Here is a 20546-nt window from a genome sequence, read left to right on the forward strand (position 1 = left end):
ACAATAATTATTCAATAATAAAAATAAATCTACTTTAATAAATAAATAAAATATTTTTAATTCTTTTTTAATTTTTTTCACTTTTTTAAGCCCATTTCTGAAATCAGTTTTTTTTTCTTCGCCTGAGAATATATCTAAATTTCTAATAAAAGTTTGCAATTTTTTTTTCACAATATTTTATGGCAAGATTTAAAGTGAAGAAAAATTCCACAAAGAAAAATTCATATTTAACTAGGTATATCACGCACAACAGATCTCTTTAGATCTAATGTTTCAATGCAGTCCGTCAATGACAATAATTGTACTAAAATTATATTATTATTTTTTTTTCTAAACTGAAACTCCAATGGAGTATAAAGCACCATTTTTTTTTTTATTATTTTTAAGAGGCAATACAACTGTGTGCTCTTAATCATGTTTGTGAAGTAAAAGAGAATATCTCATAAAAATTTTTTCGACGACCAGTCTTAAAATTTTGGACGCGCTTTGTTGTTAATTATTAAAATCCCTGTTGTTATTATTAAAATTATTATTCTTATTATAATTATTATTAATATTATTATAGTATTATTATAATTACTATTATAATATTATAATTATAAATTTATAATAATTATTATTATAGTTACAATTAGGTATTATTATTATAATTATTATGAAAATTATTATTAATTTTTTAATATTAATTTATTAATTAATATTAATTAATTTATTAATATTATTATTGTGATATTAATATTATTTATGATTCGAACTATGCGAGTATTTTTTGTTTTGTTGGGTAAATATAGATTTCGCTAAAAAGATATAATAATATTACGCAATTCTAAAAATTCTTATGCACAAATACTTTATGCGGTTATAATTAATTGAAAAAATAGGAGGAGAAGAAGAAGAAGAGCGTAGTTGAAATTAATTATTCTTGGTGCAACTTAAGGAATTCGTGTAACGTTACGGGCAATTCGGTGCATTGAATTCCATATTTACAAATTGTCTGTGCTGCATGGCACTGCAGACTTGTGTAATTCACCAAACTTATGTTGTTACAGGGATTTGAGGCTATTAGTTGCGCCGGTGTCTCGCCAGCTTTATTTGGTGTGTCTAGATGTGCCCCATAATCCAAGAGAAGTTTCACGAGCTGTGACAAGAGCAAAATGATCTTTAATTGATCTCTCTCTCTCTTTCTCTCCTTCTCATGTTTTTTTATTGTACTTTTAATTTCATTTTTTAATTAAATTTAACTTAATTTTAGTTGAATTCAAATTCGGTTTCAATTTAATTACAATTTCGATTTCAATTTTGTTTCAATTTCGATTTCAATTTCAATTTTGTTTCAATTTCAATTTAATTACAATTTCAATTTAATTTCGATTTCAATTTAATTTTGATTTCAATTTCATTTTGATTTTGATTTAAATTTTAAATTGAAATTGAATTAAAAATTGAATTCTAATTTTTAATATAAAAATTATCACAAAGAATGAACTCACCTCGGTTTGGAAGTTGTTCGGCTTGCTCGCAACGTGCAGAGGAGTTGATCTCGTGTCGTTCCTCGCATTAACGTGCGCTCTACACTTTAAAAGCAATCTTACCACTTCGACGTGTGGAAAAATTACCTGAAAAGAAAAAAATTGCAATTAGAAAAAAAATGATCGAAAAAACATGAGAAGAATAATTTTTAAAAAATATATCCATTTACTTGTAATTCTTCGGTGGTGAAATAATTCGAATGAATCGTATTCACTCTCGAGACGCACAGATGAAGAAGTGTATCCTCCGTTGAAGCGCACCTTGGATTTCGCCTAACTAAATTGTGTACTAATTGTCGCATTTCCGCTTTCTCCTCATCCGATTGTGCAGTTTCCAATAGAAGATAAATTAAATGAGTGATGCACTTCAAAATTCGATCGTAACTCTCCCGTTGCTTTTTATGAACCGGTCGTTTCTAAAAAAAAAAACAAACAAACATTTTTTACAACATTTCAACATTAAATTATGTTCCTAAAGTTTCAAATCAAGGTTGCCACGCTTTTTACTCATTTGAAATTTCCCTGACTTTTCCAAGTTTTCCAGGTTAAAAAACTAAATTTTTCCAGGCTTTTAAAACTATATTTATTTTTTACCAAATTAAATAACTAATCAATTTTTATAAATAAATATATAATCATTATTATTATTTCAACGGCATTAAAATTTTCAAAATATTATTACTGTAACTTCTTCAAAATTATTTTCATCATTTCAATTCAATTATTATTTTCTACAATTTTTAACTAAAATTCTTCTCTAAATCAACTATTTTTAATGATTTTTGTAGAAGTTCTTCGACAATTTTTCAATTCATTTGTTTACAATTCAATTTTATGCAATTTCGATTATTCGGAAATTCTCCAATTATTAAAATTTTTCAAAAATATAAGTTCTTTAAAATTTCTAATGAAATTCATTGAAAATTGAAATTTTATAAGATTTCAATTTAAAACCCTTTTAAGTTCATCCATTTATGAAAATTTTAAACGCTTTTTTTAAAATTCAATTAATTTTGAAATATTTAAGTCAAATTATTTATTAAATAATTTTTGAATAATAATTTTATATGATATTTAAATATAAGGAAAGACTAACCTCCAATAATGATCTAGCTTCAGGAAGATTTTCGGTGAGTAATTTAAATATTGCGACTACATCACAAAATCTCGGTTCTTGTTTCTCTCGATTACGATCTGCTATTTCTACTATTTTCTCATTCAAATCGACCATTAATCGAACAAGAGCTTGAGCGGTAAAACATGTGTCGCTAAACAATATCTGAAAAAAAAAAATTAATCACATGACAAACTGTAATCGACATTAGAAAATATTTTCTATATAAATAATAGTTGTAAATTATTGAAAATCCTAAATAGTCTATGAATTTTCTTTCTCAAATTCAAAAAAATCTATAAATAGAGTTACAGTTGCAATTTTTAGAATTAATAAATTATTTTATTTCTAAAAGTTTGAAAATAAGTAATTTGTAAGTAAAAATTATAGAAAATCTAGTAGTACTCACAGAATCCTTTTCCACTCGAATTTCCAATGCTCTTCTCCACAAATCTATGCAATACTGATACCTAAAAATAAATCGATTAAAATTATTAATTCCGTCAACGAAAAGTAAATAAATTTTCAAATAAATATAAAATGAATATGTAAAAATTAAAAATTTTATAATTAAAAATTTAAAATTGAAATTCCATTAAGAAAAAGTAAATTATCTACCGAAGGGCATCGGCATACGAGGCTCCTCTGTACATCAGTCTAAAAAGTGTATCTTTATGATGTGGACCTAAAATTCGTTCGCAAATTAATAAACTTTGAATTCGAATAGCGTCCAAGTCGAGCATTACAGTTTGCAATTCTTCCATTGTAGAAAACTCAGTCGCATTACGAAAATTATCTCTTTTTGGCATAATTGGCCTCTTTGGCAATGGCTTTCCGTCAACCATATTATCATTTCTAATATTCATAGCAGTACTCCAATAATTCAGTGCTGTTTGCGTGTAATTATGATCATTAAAAAATGTCGAACCCATTAGTTCGTGAGCGTCCGCTAATCTCTCTTGCGAGTAGGCAACATTGTCCACTGTTTCAATGAAACAAAATTTCCACATTAAGTTATTTACTTAATTTTTACAATCAATTAATTATTCATCTAAAGTTATTAAATTATTATTATTAATAATAGAAATTCTATTAATAATAGCTAGTAAATAGCTATTAAACACAGCTATTTAAAAAAATGAGCAAAAATGAATAAAAAATGAAAAAAATAAGTGTGTAGATATAAAAATAAAAATAAAGAAATAACTGTGTAAAAATGAATAATAATAAAAAAATAATGGTACAAAAATAAAAGATGAAAAAATAACTCTATGAAAATAAATAAAATACCTACTACAATAAACAAGCCCGTATATTCAAGTAAATAAAAAAATAAAAGGAAACGTAGATTTAAATTTATAAAATAAATTTATAAAAAGAATTTGAAAATAGAAGTTTCAAAAAAGAAAATGTTTAGAAAGCTCATTAGTCTAGAAAAATATTTTAACTGAAATAAAAAATTTTGAATAGAAATTACACGATATTAATAGAATTTTCGACTCACCTAAGTAGTCGAATATCTGTGTTGCACCCTTAAGGCAGGCAGTTTGTAAAGCATCATCATTATATCGTGATTTTAGATAAGGATCTGCATTATAATCTAATAAAAGTTTCGTTGTCTCGAACCGATGCTCCTGAATTGAATAATGCAAAGCAGTTTTATTTTGCATATCCCTTGCATTAACATCAGCTCCGTGTGTTAAAAGAAATTTACACAATTCGACACTTTGCACCGAGTTTATCAAACAAGTGCCACCATTGTAATTCGCAATTAGAATATCGGCTCCATTCTCCACCAGGAAGGAAACAATTTCTGAAAAAAACAAACGATTTCAATTTAATATTAATTTAATTTATAATTATTTTTTTATCTATTAAATTAATATTTAACAATTAAAATTTTTTAATTACAATTCATTTTAATTCAAATTTAAATTCAACTTCACAATTATTTTATTATATAACTAGCATCAGATAAGAGCGTGTACAAATTCTCCATCAATTATATTAAAAGAGTACAAATAAAACTATACAATTTATTTTCATCTTTAAATTTAAAAGAATAAAAGAATAATTCTTGAAATTGTATTCAATAATTTCCGATTTCTTTTAGAAATAAATAAAAAAATCATAATTTTGATTTGTCGATTACAATTTTTATATTACTGGAAAACTATATTTTTTGTGAAATAAGGAAACAAATTTGCATAATTTTTCTTTCTCATTTTAAAACTTGTCGCGACGAAGCAAAAAAAAATAATAATAATAAATAAAATCAATATTTTTTCTAAATTAATAAACCTTTTTTTGAATTAATAAAAAAAATACTAAATAAATTTTATTAATTATTAATTAATTAATTAATATTTTAAAAAAACAATATTGAGCTTTTGTTTAAACATTCTGATAAAGAAATATTAAAGGAAGTGATAAAAATATCGTCGTTTATTATTTAAACTTTCGAAACTTTCGGGTCATAAATTATGCAAAAAAATATTTAAAACTTTGCAAAAAAAAATGTGATTGTCAAATCAAATTTATGGAGATCTTTTTCCATTATTTTATATAACTCTTTTAAAATTTTCAGTTTTATTATTTTTAATTGAAAATTGTGATTGACAAATCGAATTTATAAAACACGTTTTCTTTATTTCTAAAAATACTTGAGATTTTGTTAAAAAAATTGTGATGGAGAAATATAAATGATCCAAATTTATTACATTTCAATTCTTTTAAGAAAAAAGGAGAAAAACTGGATTTTGTATAAAAAAATAATTATAAAATAGAAATTATGTAAATTTTTTCCACTTATTTCAAAAAAAAGAAAAATTATATATAAATTCCTTTAAAAATTGTGAATTTTCTTCCATAAGAAAAACAAATCAAACTTATGACATTTTCTCCCCTTTATTTTTTAAAAATTTGTTAATATTTTCAATTCTATTTTCAATTAAAAATTCTGATTTACTAATCGAATTTATAAAATTTATTTTATTTTTTCTATAAAAATATTTGAAATATTGTTTAAAACTTACAAAAGAAGAAATAGAAATGTTGCAAATTATTTCCTTAAAAAAAAATGAGAATTTTCTACAAAAATTATGAATAAAGAATAAGAATTATGTAAATTATTTTTCTTTTTCAAAAGAAACTTAAAATTTTGTGAACAAAATTATTGTTCTTGAGAAAGTAAAAATATGAAAAATGGGAATATTTTCCATTTCTTAATAATAAATTTTTTAAATAATTTTCTAATATTTTTTTAATAAATAAAGGAAAAGTACCTGTTTAATTTCGATCTTTTAAACAATTTCAAATAATCTTTCTATAGTAGAAAAAAAAAAAAAATAAAAGCATACTCAAAAAACAAAGTCAAACTGCTGACAAAATAAATAAAAGAATATGAAAATGTAAAAAATAAAATTTTCAAAGAAAGAAAAAAAAGATTTTACAAAAAAAGAATTGTATTGATTTAAATTAGAATTAAATTACGACACCTTAACATTGACATAGAGAACAATGACCTAGACCTGCCTTGGCATGTAAATACTTGGCTAAGGGTGTCGCCTTAAAGTGCCATTGAAACAATTAAATGCCATTGAACGTTCGAAAGAGAGATATAAATTACCCGCAATGTTAATTATCAATTCATTAACAAATTTATGTGTTTTTTCTCTTTAATTTCTTATTCGACTGGTAATTTTTAATTTCTTTATTTAATTCTTTACTCTCTTTGATTACTAATTCGACTCGTAATGTTTAATTTTTTTTAGTTAATTCTTTTCCTCTTAATTACTCTTAATTCTTTTCCTCGCAATTTTTTATTTTTTTTCCCTTTTTGATTTCTAATTCGACTCGTAATTTTCAATTTTTGTTTTTTTTTATTTTTAGTTCGTCTCGCAATTTTCAATTTCTTTATTCAATTTTTGTCTTTTTTAATTTTTAGTTCGACTCGTAAGCTATAATTTCTTTATTTAATTAATTTCCTCTTTGATTTCTAATTCGACTCGTAATTTTCAAATTCCTTTATTCAATTTTTAGTTCGACTTGTAATTTTTAGTTTATTTTTTAAATTTTCTTTTAGTAAAATAAAAGTTTCTTACTAAAGTAACAATTCTTTTTAAGTTAAAAAAGTTTCTCACCACTAGAATACAAATAGAAAATTGACCAAAAAGAACAAAAAACAAAGGACAATAAAAGACAAGAAGAATATAAAGAAAATTTCTTGTCATTACCCAGATGAGTCATGAAGCAGGCCGATCGAACAGGTGTTGATCCACTGTCGGAGACTGCATTGACATCGGCACCATGTGAAATTAAACATTTTATGACTCGTAATTTTCCGGAAACCGCAGCACACCACAATGGCGTGACACAATGAACTGATCTGTCATCAGGAACCTCGTACATTCCTCGTTGCTCGATATCAGCACGACACACTGTGATAAGATATTCGACAATTTCCACGTGTCCTCTCTTACATGCAATAAACAATGGTGCACATCCATCTTTCATACGCGAAACAATATCCTTTCTTGTATCGGCTTTATATTTTTCCAAACGATTCCGCAATGAATACGAGAGTCTCGCTCCTGGTGCAACAAATTTGCATTCTTGATAAAGATCCTGAAAGAGCTCGTCCATAGAATTGTTTTCCCGACGACTGCTGATCCACATTTCAATCCTTGTTCAAAGAATTTTGCATGTGTCAACTTGCTGTCAATCTGGAAAAAAAGAAAAATGTCAACGTCAAAAATATTTAGTGTTATTTTCTTCTCATTATTCAATAATTCTAGAACGCAATTCTAAAATTAAAATAAAATCTGTTTACTAGCAAAAATCCTCAGTAGACAAAAATCCAAAAAAAATCCAAAATATTCATCTGCTTTCGAAAAAATCTACTGTAATAAAATACTTCGAAAATATTTTTTAGAACCAAATTTTTAAAAAAACAAAATTTTTCTAATTCGAAACAATATTAATTATAGACAAGTATCTTTGCCAAATCTTATTTTAGAAACAGAACGTTAGGCAAATGTCAATAAATCGTAGGTATTGAAAGTTAAAATTACTATGACGAATACTTATCCACCGTGGAAATTGACATTGCATAAAGAAAAAAATTGTTCAAAAAAAAAGCTAACTACTTCATTACAATCGAATAAAAAAAACTAAACACTTATTTGGTGTTTCAGGAAGTACTAATAGACAAAGGAATATAAAATACAAAGCTATGAAAAAAAGAAGCATTATGATAATTATTGTGTACCACTTTTACTTTGTAAGAAATAATTTTCACAACTTGACAAATTCTTCATTTACTACAATTTAAAAAAAAAATTTAAGATGACAAATTAAAATTACTAATAAACACTACCTTATAATATTTCTCTGAGCATTTTACAAAATTTGCCAATTTATTATTAGAAATAACTTTTCGGCTATTATAACCTTCAAATTTCTATTTGACAGTTCACTATTTTTTTGCTATGAATTTCTAATTTATGCCCAAAATTAATTGTTTATGTTTGATTAGAGACAATATTCTCACCTTCTATACAATTAAAACTATCGCTAAACAAAACAATACAACACAATATGACGAATTGTTTAACCATCACATCCGAATAAATGACAGCTATGTACCAGCAAGCGCAGGTCACGTGACTTTCATTCCTTGACACGTGATAATTAGACATGCGCAATAAGTGACATTCGATTTTTTTAAATAAATTTTTGTCCCGAAATATATATTTTCTATAATAATCTGGAAAATTGTTTTTCTTTTTTAATTTTCGATGCAATCTCTCTAAATTAAAAAAGCAAAAACATTTTACTGGAGAACCATTGAAATCCAGGAGGAAAAAATTTCTATTTTTAATATTTTTCTTTTTTTCAATAATAAACACCTTTCAGTGCAGATTTTAATATATAAAATATATATAATATAATATATAATAATGGAATTTCGTGTATACGGAAATATCCTCAAGAAAACAACTTTCTCTGGCAAAGTGAAATCTCGCAGATTCTCATATTGATCACGTGAAAGTTTTCAAATTAAATAATCGTTATCTGTTTTAACCCGTTGAATTCTGTATAATTAACAAAAATTGGTGAAAATTAAAAAAATTCTTTTGTCTATCTTTAAGTATAGGTTTTTTATTTTGTTTGGTTATAAATTTGGTAATTTGTCAAATAGTGAAAAAAGTACCGTTTTTTGAAATAATGACGACCTAAGAAGCAAAGAATTTTAAGGTTATGTTTGTGTCATTTTCAACTGAATTAAAAGCTTTCGTTTAATTATATGAAACTAAAATCATTTTTTATTAATTCAGATGTAATCGAGACTTAGACATCAGTTGTTAATATTTGAGAGTCGATCAACTTTGTTTATTATTCATTCCAAAGATTATAAACATAACCTACAATTTATTGCTTTTCAGGACCTTTTTTCTAAACGGGTGACAATTATTTAATATTCTTATAGTGAAAAGTCACAATTGTTGATAAAATCGTAGTCCCACTTATTGTTCAAATTGTTGTCACAATTATTGACAAAATTGTTGTCACAATTATTGTCAAAATTATTGACAAAATTGTTTTTCAAGTTGTCGAAATTGTAGTTGCTAATAAATAATATGTTTTCTTGCAGAACAAAAATGGAGAAACTAAACGCTAACCGTATGCATAAGATTCTAAAGGTACAAACAAAGAATGCAAATAAAACCAGTTTTGCAAAAGTGAAACAAGAATATTATATTGACATTGAAAAGAAAGTATGCACACGAAAGTTGGAGTATGTCAGATTAATAAAAAAGAGAAAACATCCAAACCAAAGTGAAAAGTCGTCGGAAAAGGAAGCAAGAGTGCATTTTGTCTGCAACTTTAGAAGAAAAAGGAACTCACAAAATTATTTCTGACATAAGTAGTGGCGCATCTGATGTCAGAATTATTTATTAAGTAATCTTCGATAATTAATTAACGATTTTATTTCCTTTCTTTTTTTTTTTTGTTTTACTATTCCAAAGCAATGTCACTTTCATTCACGACAGTCGATGGCGAAATTGGAGAAAAATTGGATAAAATATTTAAAGTGAGATCAAGTTTTTTAAAAGTGCAACCGGGAGATTGTTTATTACCGCCACAATATGTGTTTATCGGTACGAAAATTCGTGATTTAGAAATTCGCAATGATGACGTGTGGATTGTTTCATATCCGCGAACCGGTGAGTTTGAATATAAATTTTATAGAGAAAATTATAATTTATCAAAAAAATGTTTAATATAATAATTAAATTATAATTATAAACAAAGGGAATTTCCATTTAAAATTCTTCTCTAAAATTCAATTACTTTTAAAAATTCCCTTTAATTTAATGATTTTCAATATCTATTATTTTAATAAAATTTTCCAAAAGAATTCAGTTATTTAGAAAAATTTTTAAAAAAATTCTACGCATAAATTCAATTATTTTCATAAATAATACAATTTTTTGCATAAATTCAATTATTTTCATAAATAATACAATTTTTTGCAGGAATTCAATTATTTTCGTAAATAATAAAATTCTATTTAGAAATTCAATTATTATTTATTATTTATTCTTCAAAAGAATTCAATTATCTTGATAAATATCAAAATTCTTTTCAGAAATTCAATTATTTTGAAGAATTTTAATAAAATTCTTTGCAAAATTCAATTATTTTCATAAATAACAATATTCATGACATTCTTCAAAAGAAATTAATTATTTCCAATAATATTGATCAAATGTATTTATAAGAATTCAATTATTTTCGTATTTAATAAAATTCATCAAAAATAATAAAATCAGAATTCACTTTATTCTATTAAACTTTAATAAAATTATTCAACAAAATTTAATTATTTTCAAAAAGTTTAATCAAATTTGTTGCATGAATTCAATTATTTTTACAAATAATAAAATTCTTCACGAAAATTCAATTATTTTTATAAACAATAAAATTCTTATCAGGAATTAGATTATTTAAAAAATATTTTAATAAAATTCGTTGCAAAAATTTAATTATTTTCATAAACAATAAAATTCTTCGCAGAATTCCTTGTAAAATGTAATTATTTTTAAAAATTTTATTAAAATTCGTCGAGGTAATTCAATTATTTAAAAATTTGTTGATTTATTTATTTATGAGAATATAATTTTAAAAAACATTCAATTACCTATTGAATAAATTACTTAGTTTTGTATTTAAATAATTTAATTCTCGTAGAATTCTCTAATAAAAATTGATTTAATAAATAATGAATTTCAGTTAGAATTTTAGATAATAATTGAATATTAAAAGCATTATATCGCGAATTTTTAAAAAAGAATTGAATTTTGACAACAATTTTGATTAAATTCGTCTAAAAAAATTTCAGGAAATCAATTATTTTCATTAATGATAAAATTCTTCAGAGAAAATAAATTATTTTCAAAACTTATTATACGTTTTTTATAAAAGAATTCAATTATTTTAAGTACAATTTTAATTGAATTCTTCTAAGGAATTTAATTATTTCCAAAGATTTTAATAAAATTCTTCTCAAGAATTAAATTAATTTTACAAATAATAATATTTTTCACAGGAATTAAAATTATTTAAAATAAAAATTAATAAAATTAGTTGCAAGAATTCAATTATTTTCATAAATAATAAAATTCGTTGCAAGAATTTAATTATTTTCATAAATAATACAATTCTTCGCTGAATTTCAGTTTTTTTTAAATATAATTTTAAATCAATTCCTTGTAAAATATAATTATTTTTAAAAATTTTATTAAACTTCGTCCAGGTAATTATTTAAAAATTTGTTGATAAAATTCTTTAGGAGAATTCAATTTTGAAAAATATTCAATTTGAAGAATTTTCGAATAATCGATGAAATTTCGTAAAATTGAATTGTAAACAAATGGATTTGAAAAGTTTCCAAGAACTTTATCAAAAATTATTAAAAATAATTGATTTAAAGAAGAATTTTAGTTAAAAATTCTAAAAAAAATACTATAATTGATTGAAATGATGAAAATAATTTTGAAGAAGTTACAGTAACAATATTTTTATAAAAATAATGATTCGCTCATCTTTAATTATTATAATTTATTGAATTTCAAAAAGGTGTGAATTTAAAATAATTTGCAATAATGAAAATTAATTATTAAATTTATAAAATATTTATATTCTATTTGTCTCATAGGCAGTCACTGGATTCAAGAAATGGTCTGGTGTATTGCTCACGATTGCGATTTCAAAACAGCGGAAACATTAATAATTTTACGTAATCCCTTACTTGAGTAAGAAACATTATTATTTCATAATAATTGTCAATAATTTCCTTTTGTCACCAAATTGAAAATGAATTATAAAAATTTAATATTTCTCACAGATCTTCCGCTCTAATGGTCACCGGCGATTATGTCGATTGGTTTTCGAAATTGGGCGATTCCGTAAAATATGTCGAAGAAATGCCAAGTCCACGATTTGTTAAAACGCATCTTCCTTGGGAATTACTGCCAAAACAGATTCACGAGAAGAAACCGAAGGTACAATCCATCAAGTAAATTCAATTTAGTTGATTCACCAAATTTTTGAAAAGAAGAAACTAAAAAAGAAAACTGAGAAATTATTTTCTATAATATAGTAAAGAAAAATAATATTCAAATAGTAAAAAAATAGCCCAATAATAAAATAAAATTAACTAATTTTTAAATTATTATTCTTATTATAGAAAATTATTAAATATTTTAGATTGTTTACGTAACCAGAAATCCTAAAGATACTTGTGTCAGTTTTTACCACTATTGTCGAACATTTCATGGAATTGAATGTAGTTTTGATGAATTCACTGAAGTATTCTTAAATGACTGTGGTAAGACAGTGAAAATAATAGTCCATAAATAATTAATTCTCCTTATTCATTATCTAATTAATTATCTTTAAATAATAATCAATTCTCCTCTTTCACCATCTAATTATCCAAATAGTAATTAATTTTCATTTTCTATTACAAGCACCAATGGGACCACTCTGGAAACACGTGGCAAAATTTTGGGAACACAGAAACGACGAAAATATTCTTTTTATCACGTATGAAGACATGAAAAGAGTAAGTACACCTTTAATTAGAATCTGAAACTCAAAATAATTGTTAATAAAAAATATAATCTACAATTAAACGGGAAAAAAATTTGTAAATTATTTTTTTATAAATTCTTTCAGAATCAAACAGAAATCATAAAGAAGACGGCAAAATTTCTCAATAAAGAAATAACAGATGATCAAATAGAACAATTAAAGGAACATTTGAAATTTTCCAAAATGACAGAAAATCCTGCTGTTAATTTATTTAATATTATTGCTCCAAAGAATAATCGAGTAGATGATCCTAATATAAAATTTCTTCGAAAGGGAGAAATTGGCGATTGGCAAAATTACATGTCCAAAGATTTGGAACAACGATTCGATGAATGGACAGAGAAAAATTTCCGTGGAACTGATTTTAAATTCTGTGCCGATAAATCCAATGGACTGACTGATTCAATATAAATTTTAGTTTATTTTTTTATAATTGTTATTATTATTATTATTATTTTTCATAATTACTTTTATTACTATTACTACTAGCAAACAATTCGCGCGTCTAACTTTTTGCTTCATTTTTTAAATAAAAATTAGCAATTTTAAAAATAATAATCAAATTTTTGTCGAAAATACTAAAATAATTCAATTTTTGAGAAATTACAAATAATTTATTGCAGAAATTCAATTATTTTCAAAAGTAATAAAATTCAATTATGTTTAAAATTTTAAAAAAATTCTCGTCAAAATCCTAATCTTTATAAATAACAAAATTTTTCCCCAAATTTCAATTATTTTTAAAAATGACAATAAAATTCTTGTCCTAATTTTAATTATTTTCAATATCTACTTATTTTAATGAAATTTTCCGAGAAAAATTCAATTATTTAAAAAAAAATTTAATAAATTCGTACACAAACATTTAATTCTTGTCTAAAATATTAAAAATTCCACAGAAATTCAATTATTTACAATTTTTTTATAAATTTGTTCGCAATAATTTAATTATTTTCATAAATTTGTAATTATTTATAAATTATTATAAAACATAAAGAAATCGATGACTCCGAGTCTTTGACTCGGAGCAATCAATTTCTTCATGTTTTATAGCAAAATACTTTTATAAGTTGTTTAAATTCAAAAAGGTTTGAATTTGGAATTTTTGAATGTCTTAATTTCTGTGGAAAAAGAATAATAATAAAATATTTATTTAAAAAAGAAATTATTGATGTTTTTGAATAATTTCATAATTAAAGAAATTCATAAAAATGTAACGGATAATTTTTTTTGAGTAAAATTTTTTCCTTTAGTTTCTAAAAATTCAAAAATTTTTATTTTCAATAAAATCAACATTTGAAAGAATTTTGATTTAATATTTAAAAAAAAAATTGAATTTTACAAACAATGTTACATGAAATCGATTTTTTATAGAATTTTAATTTTATAAATTGAATAGAAATTAAATTTTTTAAAGAATATTCCAAAAAATTGAGTTTTTAAAGAATTTTAATCTCTTAATTGAAAAATAATTGAATTTTACATACAATTTAACAAAAAATTGAATTACCAAAGTATTTTAATTGAATAGTTTAGAAAAAATTAAAATTTTCCAAAAATTTTTTCTGAAAAATTTATCTTTCAAAGAATTTTAATTTAATAAAATTGAAAAATAATTGAATTTAACGAAGAATTTTTTTAAAAAATCGATTTTTTTGAAGAATTTCAATTTAATAGTTGAGAAATAATTGAAATTTCCCAAAATTAATTTCAAAAAGGTTTGAATTTGGAATTTTTGAATGTTCTAATTCCTGTGCAAAATTAATAATAATTAAATATTTATTTAAAAAAGAAATTATTGATGTATTTGAATAATTTTACAATTAAAGAAATTCGTAAAAATGTAGTGGAACATTTTTTTTTGGAGTAAGATTTTTTCCTTTATTTTCTAAAAATTCAAAAAATTTCATTTTCAATTTAAATTTGTAATTGACAAATAGAATTTATAAACGTTTGTTACGTTTATTTTTGAAAAAACTTTGAATTTTATTATAACATTTGTAATTAAAAAATTGAAATAATGTAAATTATTCCCTAATGAAAATTGAAAATTTTCTACAAAAATATTAAGAAACGGGAATATGTAATGTTTTCTTTCCCAAAATAAATTAATGAGTTTGTGAAGAATATTGTTATTGAGAAATAAAAGTTATGCATAAAATGGGTATGTATTTACTATTTCTTAATCATAATTTTTTAACAAATTTTCTATTTTTCATAAATACACAAGAGAAAAATTTGCATAATTTAGATCAGTCAAACGAAATTTTTTATAAAAAGAGCATATAATAAAGAAAATGGGTAAATTTTTCATTTGTTAATCGTCATTTTTTAAAAAAAATTTTTAATTCCTAATATTACTTTATTATGAATCATGAAAAAATACCTGCATATTTTCGATTTGTCAAAACAAATTTTTTTAAAGAAAAATAAATAAAAGAATACACAAAAACTAACTTCAAACTGCGGACAGAATCAATGAAACTACGAAGATTATTATATGTAATGTAATTATTAATATATTTTTTTTTCTAAATCTGACCATCAAGATTACATCAAATCTGCTTGGCTACTCAGGAGAATGAAACATTGTATGCCTCAGACTCTGCTGTTGGCTCTGGACCGTACATCTCATACAAAGCTCTACCAATCTTTCTTCCTGCTTCTGTAGCTGCTTTTCCTTCTTTGGCCCATTCAGAATCCCATACACCTCCATCCTGCTCTACGTCGACTGCTGCGGCCAGAATGGCAGCAAGAAATGGATGGTCTTTGGGGCTTAATCCCTTAAGGTACCTATGGTCTCTTCAGAAAGTAATAATTGAATTATTGTAAAAAATAAATTGTATAAAATTTTGTTAAATAATGGATTTTTTAGAAATGATATTTTAAATTATTTTGCGAAATTTCATGAAAATTCTAGATATTGAAAATAATTGAATTTCGAATATTTTTTAAAAATAATTGAATTTTTTTAAAGAATTTGATTATAATTTTTGAGAATGGTTTTTTATTTCTAGTAATAGCTAATTTAAAGTAATAAAAATTCTTTAAAAAAATTATTATTTATATTCTTTGTTCAAAAAGTTGAATATTATAATAATTTTTTTACCTCTTCCATTCTTCAGAATAATTAAAACTTTCGTAATGAAGATTATTTTTAATTTGAAAATGAAAGTATCAAATAACAATTTTTTGCGAAATTCAATTTTCTTCGTACAAGAATGTTCTCGAAGTTGAAGTCCACAACGTTGATCAACGAAAAAAAATTTATTTAATGCAATCAAGTATTATTTTTAATTTAATATTTAATTGTAAAATAATTATTATCAAAACATAAACATCAATCTTTTTTTTTCTAAATATTTTTGTGTGAATATTGCTGCGTAATTTTTAATTAATTTACTTAGTGAACAATTTTTTTTCGTTGATCAACGTTGTGGGCTTCAACTTAGTTAATTATTTTCAATTTAGAAAACTGATATTAAATTTGAAATTAGTATTCAAATTTGTTAAATTCTTTTTAAATACTTTAAAGTTTTAAAATGATATAAATTGAAAATTTAATTCTAATTAGTTTTTTAGTGAAGTGTCATAATAATTATTTCTTTAAAAATTACTGAAATTAAAATAATTAAAAACTATTTACAATAACCAGTGCAATAAAACATTCCGCGCGGATAATATGGCTAGTATATTAATAATCGTTGTATTCCGGTAATCTCGGTAATCTGTTCGCAGTTTGAAGTTTGTTTGTTTTTTTTTTGCTTTTGTGTTTCCCAAACGTTTTTAATAATTTTTCTTTTCAACTATTTTCAATTTAAAAATTAATCTATTAAAAATCATTGAATTCTTGCAAAAAATTTTGACAAAAAATTAATCTGAGATTAATTGAAAATCTCATAATTTTATTATAATTTTTTAAAATAATTTTAATTCAAACTTTTGAAAATAATTGAATTAAACAAAAAATTTTTTTAACATTTTATAGTAATAGTGATTGTTAATAATTACAATGAAATATTTGATTATTTATAATCAATATTTATAATTGAAAAGTTTTCAACATTTAATTGAACAAAATTTATTAATTTTGAAATTTAAATTCTATTTAAATTATTGCTTTACATGTTAAAAAACAATCTACAGTTTTAAAATATTAAATTTCGTTTTTAACTTTTAATAATTATAGAAACAGTATTTTTTGAGAATAATTTTGTCGAAAGAAACTTTCATTTACTTGAATAATGAAAATTTTTGCAACTTAAATTATTAACTGTAAATAATACAATTTTACAATAGATCGTCGTAATTGACAATTCAGTAAATTTTGTCTACCAAGTTTGTAATTATAAGCAAATAAAAACGCTTAATTATTGTATACACATATACATTTGTATCAATGGTCGTACAAATCGTAAGAATGTAAACAAACGTGACAATTGTCCCTTTAAACGCTTTAAAAGACTTACATTTTGAGGTTAGAACAGACGAGAACCGATCGAATCGATTAAATTATAAGAAAAGAATTACTCACGCATTGTACTTGTTTATAAACAAGAGATTTAGAGGAAAAAAGCATTTTTCGACATAAGTAATCTCAAATAACAAACTACTTTTATCACAAACTGAGAACTTACCAGAAAAAAACGATCAGATTGTAAATAAACATGAAAATGGAAGGGGGGAAAACGCAGACCTGTAATAACGAAGCACTGTGAACTCTCCTTTAGCCTCTTAAAGAATTGAAATAACAGGGGTTTTACTGTATTTTCCCTTCAAAACATTCCCAACCCTGTTTATTATCAAGAGGACACACTGAAGTTAGCCGATTATTTATTCAGGTGAATTGCTTGGACTTCACTGATTGGATGCCTCTTGTGTAGTAGTTGATTTTTTAGGTTAACCATAAGTTGTTTATTAAAATTGTAATAATTAACATTATATATTTCAGTTTCTAATAAAATAATTAATATAAATTAGCAATCATGTTACAAAGTGCGCTTGATGATTTGAAACGTATGAATAAACGTCAGGTAAATATGAAAATTTTCTCTTATAAATAACATATGGCTATTGAACTTCGATAAACCCGGTGATATTTTAGAATTTTATTTTTAAAAATTTTCACACGTTTTTAAGAAATATTTTTTAGAAAACTATTATTTATTTAAGACAATATCTACTATTATCTATTGCGCTAATTTTTAACCTTGTGAATTAAAATTGTATCTGAAATATTAGCAGATGTTCACTGCCACATACACAAAATGTTAATTTTTAATGAAGAGTTTGTAAGAGGAAAAATTTATTAATAAATGTGGTTTATTTTTTCAGTTTCTCTATCAGGTATTAAGTTTTGGAATGATAGTTTCCTCGGCTTTAATGATATGGAAAGGTTTAATGGTTGTGACTGGTAGCGAAAGTCCGATTGTAGTTGTTTTGAGGTAAGTTTTGTAGAGATAGGTTATGGTTTTTATTTAAACTCGAAAGTCTCTTGGAATCTAAAGCTTGAAATTGTTTATTTAACAGTGGTAGTATGGAACCAGCGTTTCATCGGGGAGATCTTTTATTCCTAACAAATTACGAAGACGAACCTGTTCGTGTAGGTGAAATTGTGGTGTTCAAGATTGAAGGTCGTGAAATTCCGATAGTCCACAGAGTCCTCAAACTTCACGAAAAGTAAGTTTTACTATTTTTAATAATGTTAACTTTAATTTATTTAAAAAGATAATTTTCGATATTTAAATTCGTTACTTTTTTTAATGGTAAATTTAACTAAATTCAAATCAATTTTAAGCCTTTAAAAAGTAAATTCAGGCCTTGAATATTGTGACTTTTTTCGAATATTTTCAAAAAATGCGCCATTTTTTTACTTATTTTCAAAAATTGTGACTTTTTCAACTTTTCTTCCAAATATTGAAACAAAATACAACTTTTTTTTAAGTATAAAAAGCAACTTATTTCGATTTTTATAGTATGAAAAGTATAACTGTTGACAAATCTTTCAAAAATTATTTTTGAATAATTTTTCTAATTCAATTTTTAAAATATAAAATTAGAAAGATTTCAAATAATTTGTATTCTGTGAAAGTTCATTGAAAATAATTGATTTTTTAAAGTATTTTAATACAATTTTTGAAGAATTTGAATTGCAATTTAATTCCATTTGTTTTCAATTCAATATAAGGAAATTTTGATTATTCGGAAATTCTTTAATTAAATAGACATTAAAAAATAAAAACTTCAAATATGTTATTTCAAAAAAAAATTGAATTAAACTTTTTAAAAGAAATTAATTCTACAATATTGTCTGTTAAAAGTATGAAATATTCAAATTTGCAAACATTTCAAAATTTAATTATTTCTAAGAATTCACAAAATAATTATTTTAATATTCAATTATTATCTAAAATTTGAACTGCAATTCATTTTTTAAATAAATTTTGTCAAAAAATTCTACGAGAATTAAATTATTTCAATAAAAAATAAACAATTTATTGAATAAGAAGTATTTAACAAAATTATTCAAGTTTTGAATAATTGAATTTAAAAATTATTGAAAAGTCAGGAAAATACAAAATAAAATTTTTGTGACAACATTGAATTAAATAAACGACTTTATCGACTTTTGAAGTTAGTTGTTGTTTGCTTTTTTGTTTCCTAAACATTTTTAATACTTTTTCTTTACAAATATTTTCAGTTAGGTTTAAAATTAATCTATTAAAAATCATTGAATTCTTGCAAAAAATTTGTGAAAAATTGAAATTTATTCTTCTCAGAATTTTATTACAATTTTCTAAAATAATTTAATTCATTCAAGAAATTTTATTAAAATATAGAAAATAATTAAATTCTTTGGATTAAAATTTTATTAAAATTACTGAAGTTTTTAAAACCAAATAATAATGCGTTGAAATTTTCTTTTTCAGAAATGATAAAAATAAGACAGTGAAATTTTTAACCAAAGGTGATAATAATTCAGTCGACGACAGAGGTCTTTACGCACCAGGTCAATATTGGCTGAGTCGTAAAGATGTAGTTGGAAGAGCACGAGGATTTCTTCCCTATGTAGGAATGGTTACAATTTTCATGAACGAATATCCAAAATTGAAGTATGCTATATTAGCATTTCTTGGTCTTTACGTTTTAATACATAGAGAATAAAAAAAGATTTATAAGATTAATTTTCTAATTAGTGAATAAAAACTCGCCCAATCATTTATATATATATGTATATATATGCATTTTTTTTTCTTATAAAATTAGAGTGTGATCTCATAATGAATGTAAAAACAAAAGCAAGATGAAAATATTTGTTAATTTCTTTTTTTTTAATTCATACATCAGTTTTTTTGTTTAATATCAAAAATGTAATGTAATCCAAATTCTTGTATTCGTATATTGTTCTTAAATCACTCAGTAAAAAATTTTCATATAAACATTCCTTCTAAGTGATTTAAAGACAAATTTTTCACAAGACGATTTAAATGTTTGTTTCTTTTTCGCAATTTATTTATTATTCAAAATTTGGTGAATAAATCTCCTCTTGTATTATAATTAATCCTTGAAAATGTTAAAATAAAATCATGATTTATATTTTAAAAGTCAATTTTATTACAAATACTTAGATATACAATTATTTAAAATAAAGACAATTTTCGTTTTCGATGCTTATCACATAATCATTATAAATTCATTGAACAACAGGTTTAAAATATTTATATAGAGTTTACACGGTACAA

General features: G+C 23.2%; 2 protein-coding genes across 4 annotated transcripts; one reads left to right on the forward strand and one right to left on the reverse strand.

Moving 5' to 3' along the window:
* Window positions 1–703: 703 nt before the first annotated feature.
* On the reverse strand, window positions 704–17361 carry LOC122503040 (protein fem-1 homolog C). 3 transcript variants are annotated; one of them, XM_043613445.1, is made up of 9 exons: window positions 17339–17361; window positions 6879–7367; window positions 4148–4456; window positions 3262–3625; window positions 3053–3113; window positions 2626–2808; window positions 1700–1945; window positions 1491–1616; window positions 704–1138 (listed from the first exon to the last, which is right to left on the reverse strand). In XM_043613445.1, the coding sequence occupies exons 2-9, from the start codon at window positions 7318–7320 to the stop codon at window positions 917–919; spliced, it is 1953 nt and encodes a 650-aa protein (XP_043469380.1). In that variant the 5' UTR covers window positions 7321–7367; window positions 17339–17361; the 3' UTR covers window positions 704–916. The 3 variants fall into 3 exon arrangements, with proteins under 3 accessions (XP_043469380.1, XP_043469378.1, XP_043469379.1); XM_043613443.1 differs by lacking the exon at window positions 17339–17361 and adding an exon at window positions 8195–8335; XM_043613444.1 differs by lacking the exon at window positions 17339–17361 and adding an exon at window positions 8021–8188.
* Window positions 17362–17633: 272 nt separating this feature from the next.
* Window positions 17634–20408, forward strand: LOC122503043 (signal peptidase complex catalytic subunit SEC11A). The gene is made up of 4 exons (XM_043613451.1): window positions 17634–17837; window positions 18139–18248; window positions 18334–18483; window positions 19734–20408. The coding sequence occupies exons 1-4, from the start codon at window positions 17790–17792 to the stop codon at window positions 19966–19968; spliced, it is 543 nt and encodes a 180-aa protein (XP_043469386.1). The 5' UTR covers window positions 17634–17789; the 3' UTR covers window positions 19969–20408.
* The last annotated feature ends 138 nt before the right edge of the window (window positions 20409–20546 follow it).

The sequence above is a fragment of the Leptopilina heterotoma genome, unplaced genomic scaffold (assembly GCF_015476425.1).
Source record: "Leptopilina heterotoma isolate Lh14 unplaced genomic scaffold, ASM1547642v1 Lhet_24, whole genome shotgun sequence".
NCBI classification, from domain to species: Eukaryota; Metazoa; Arthropoda; class Insecta; order Hymenoptera; family Figitidae; genus Leptopilina; species Leptopilina heterotoma.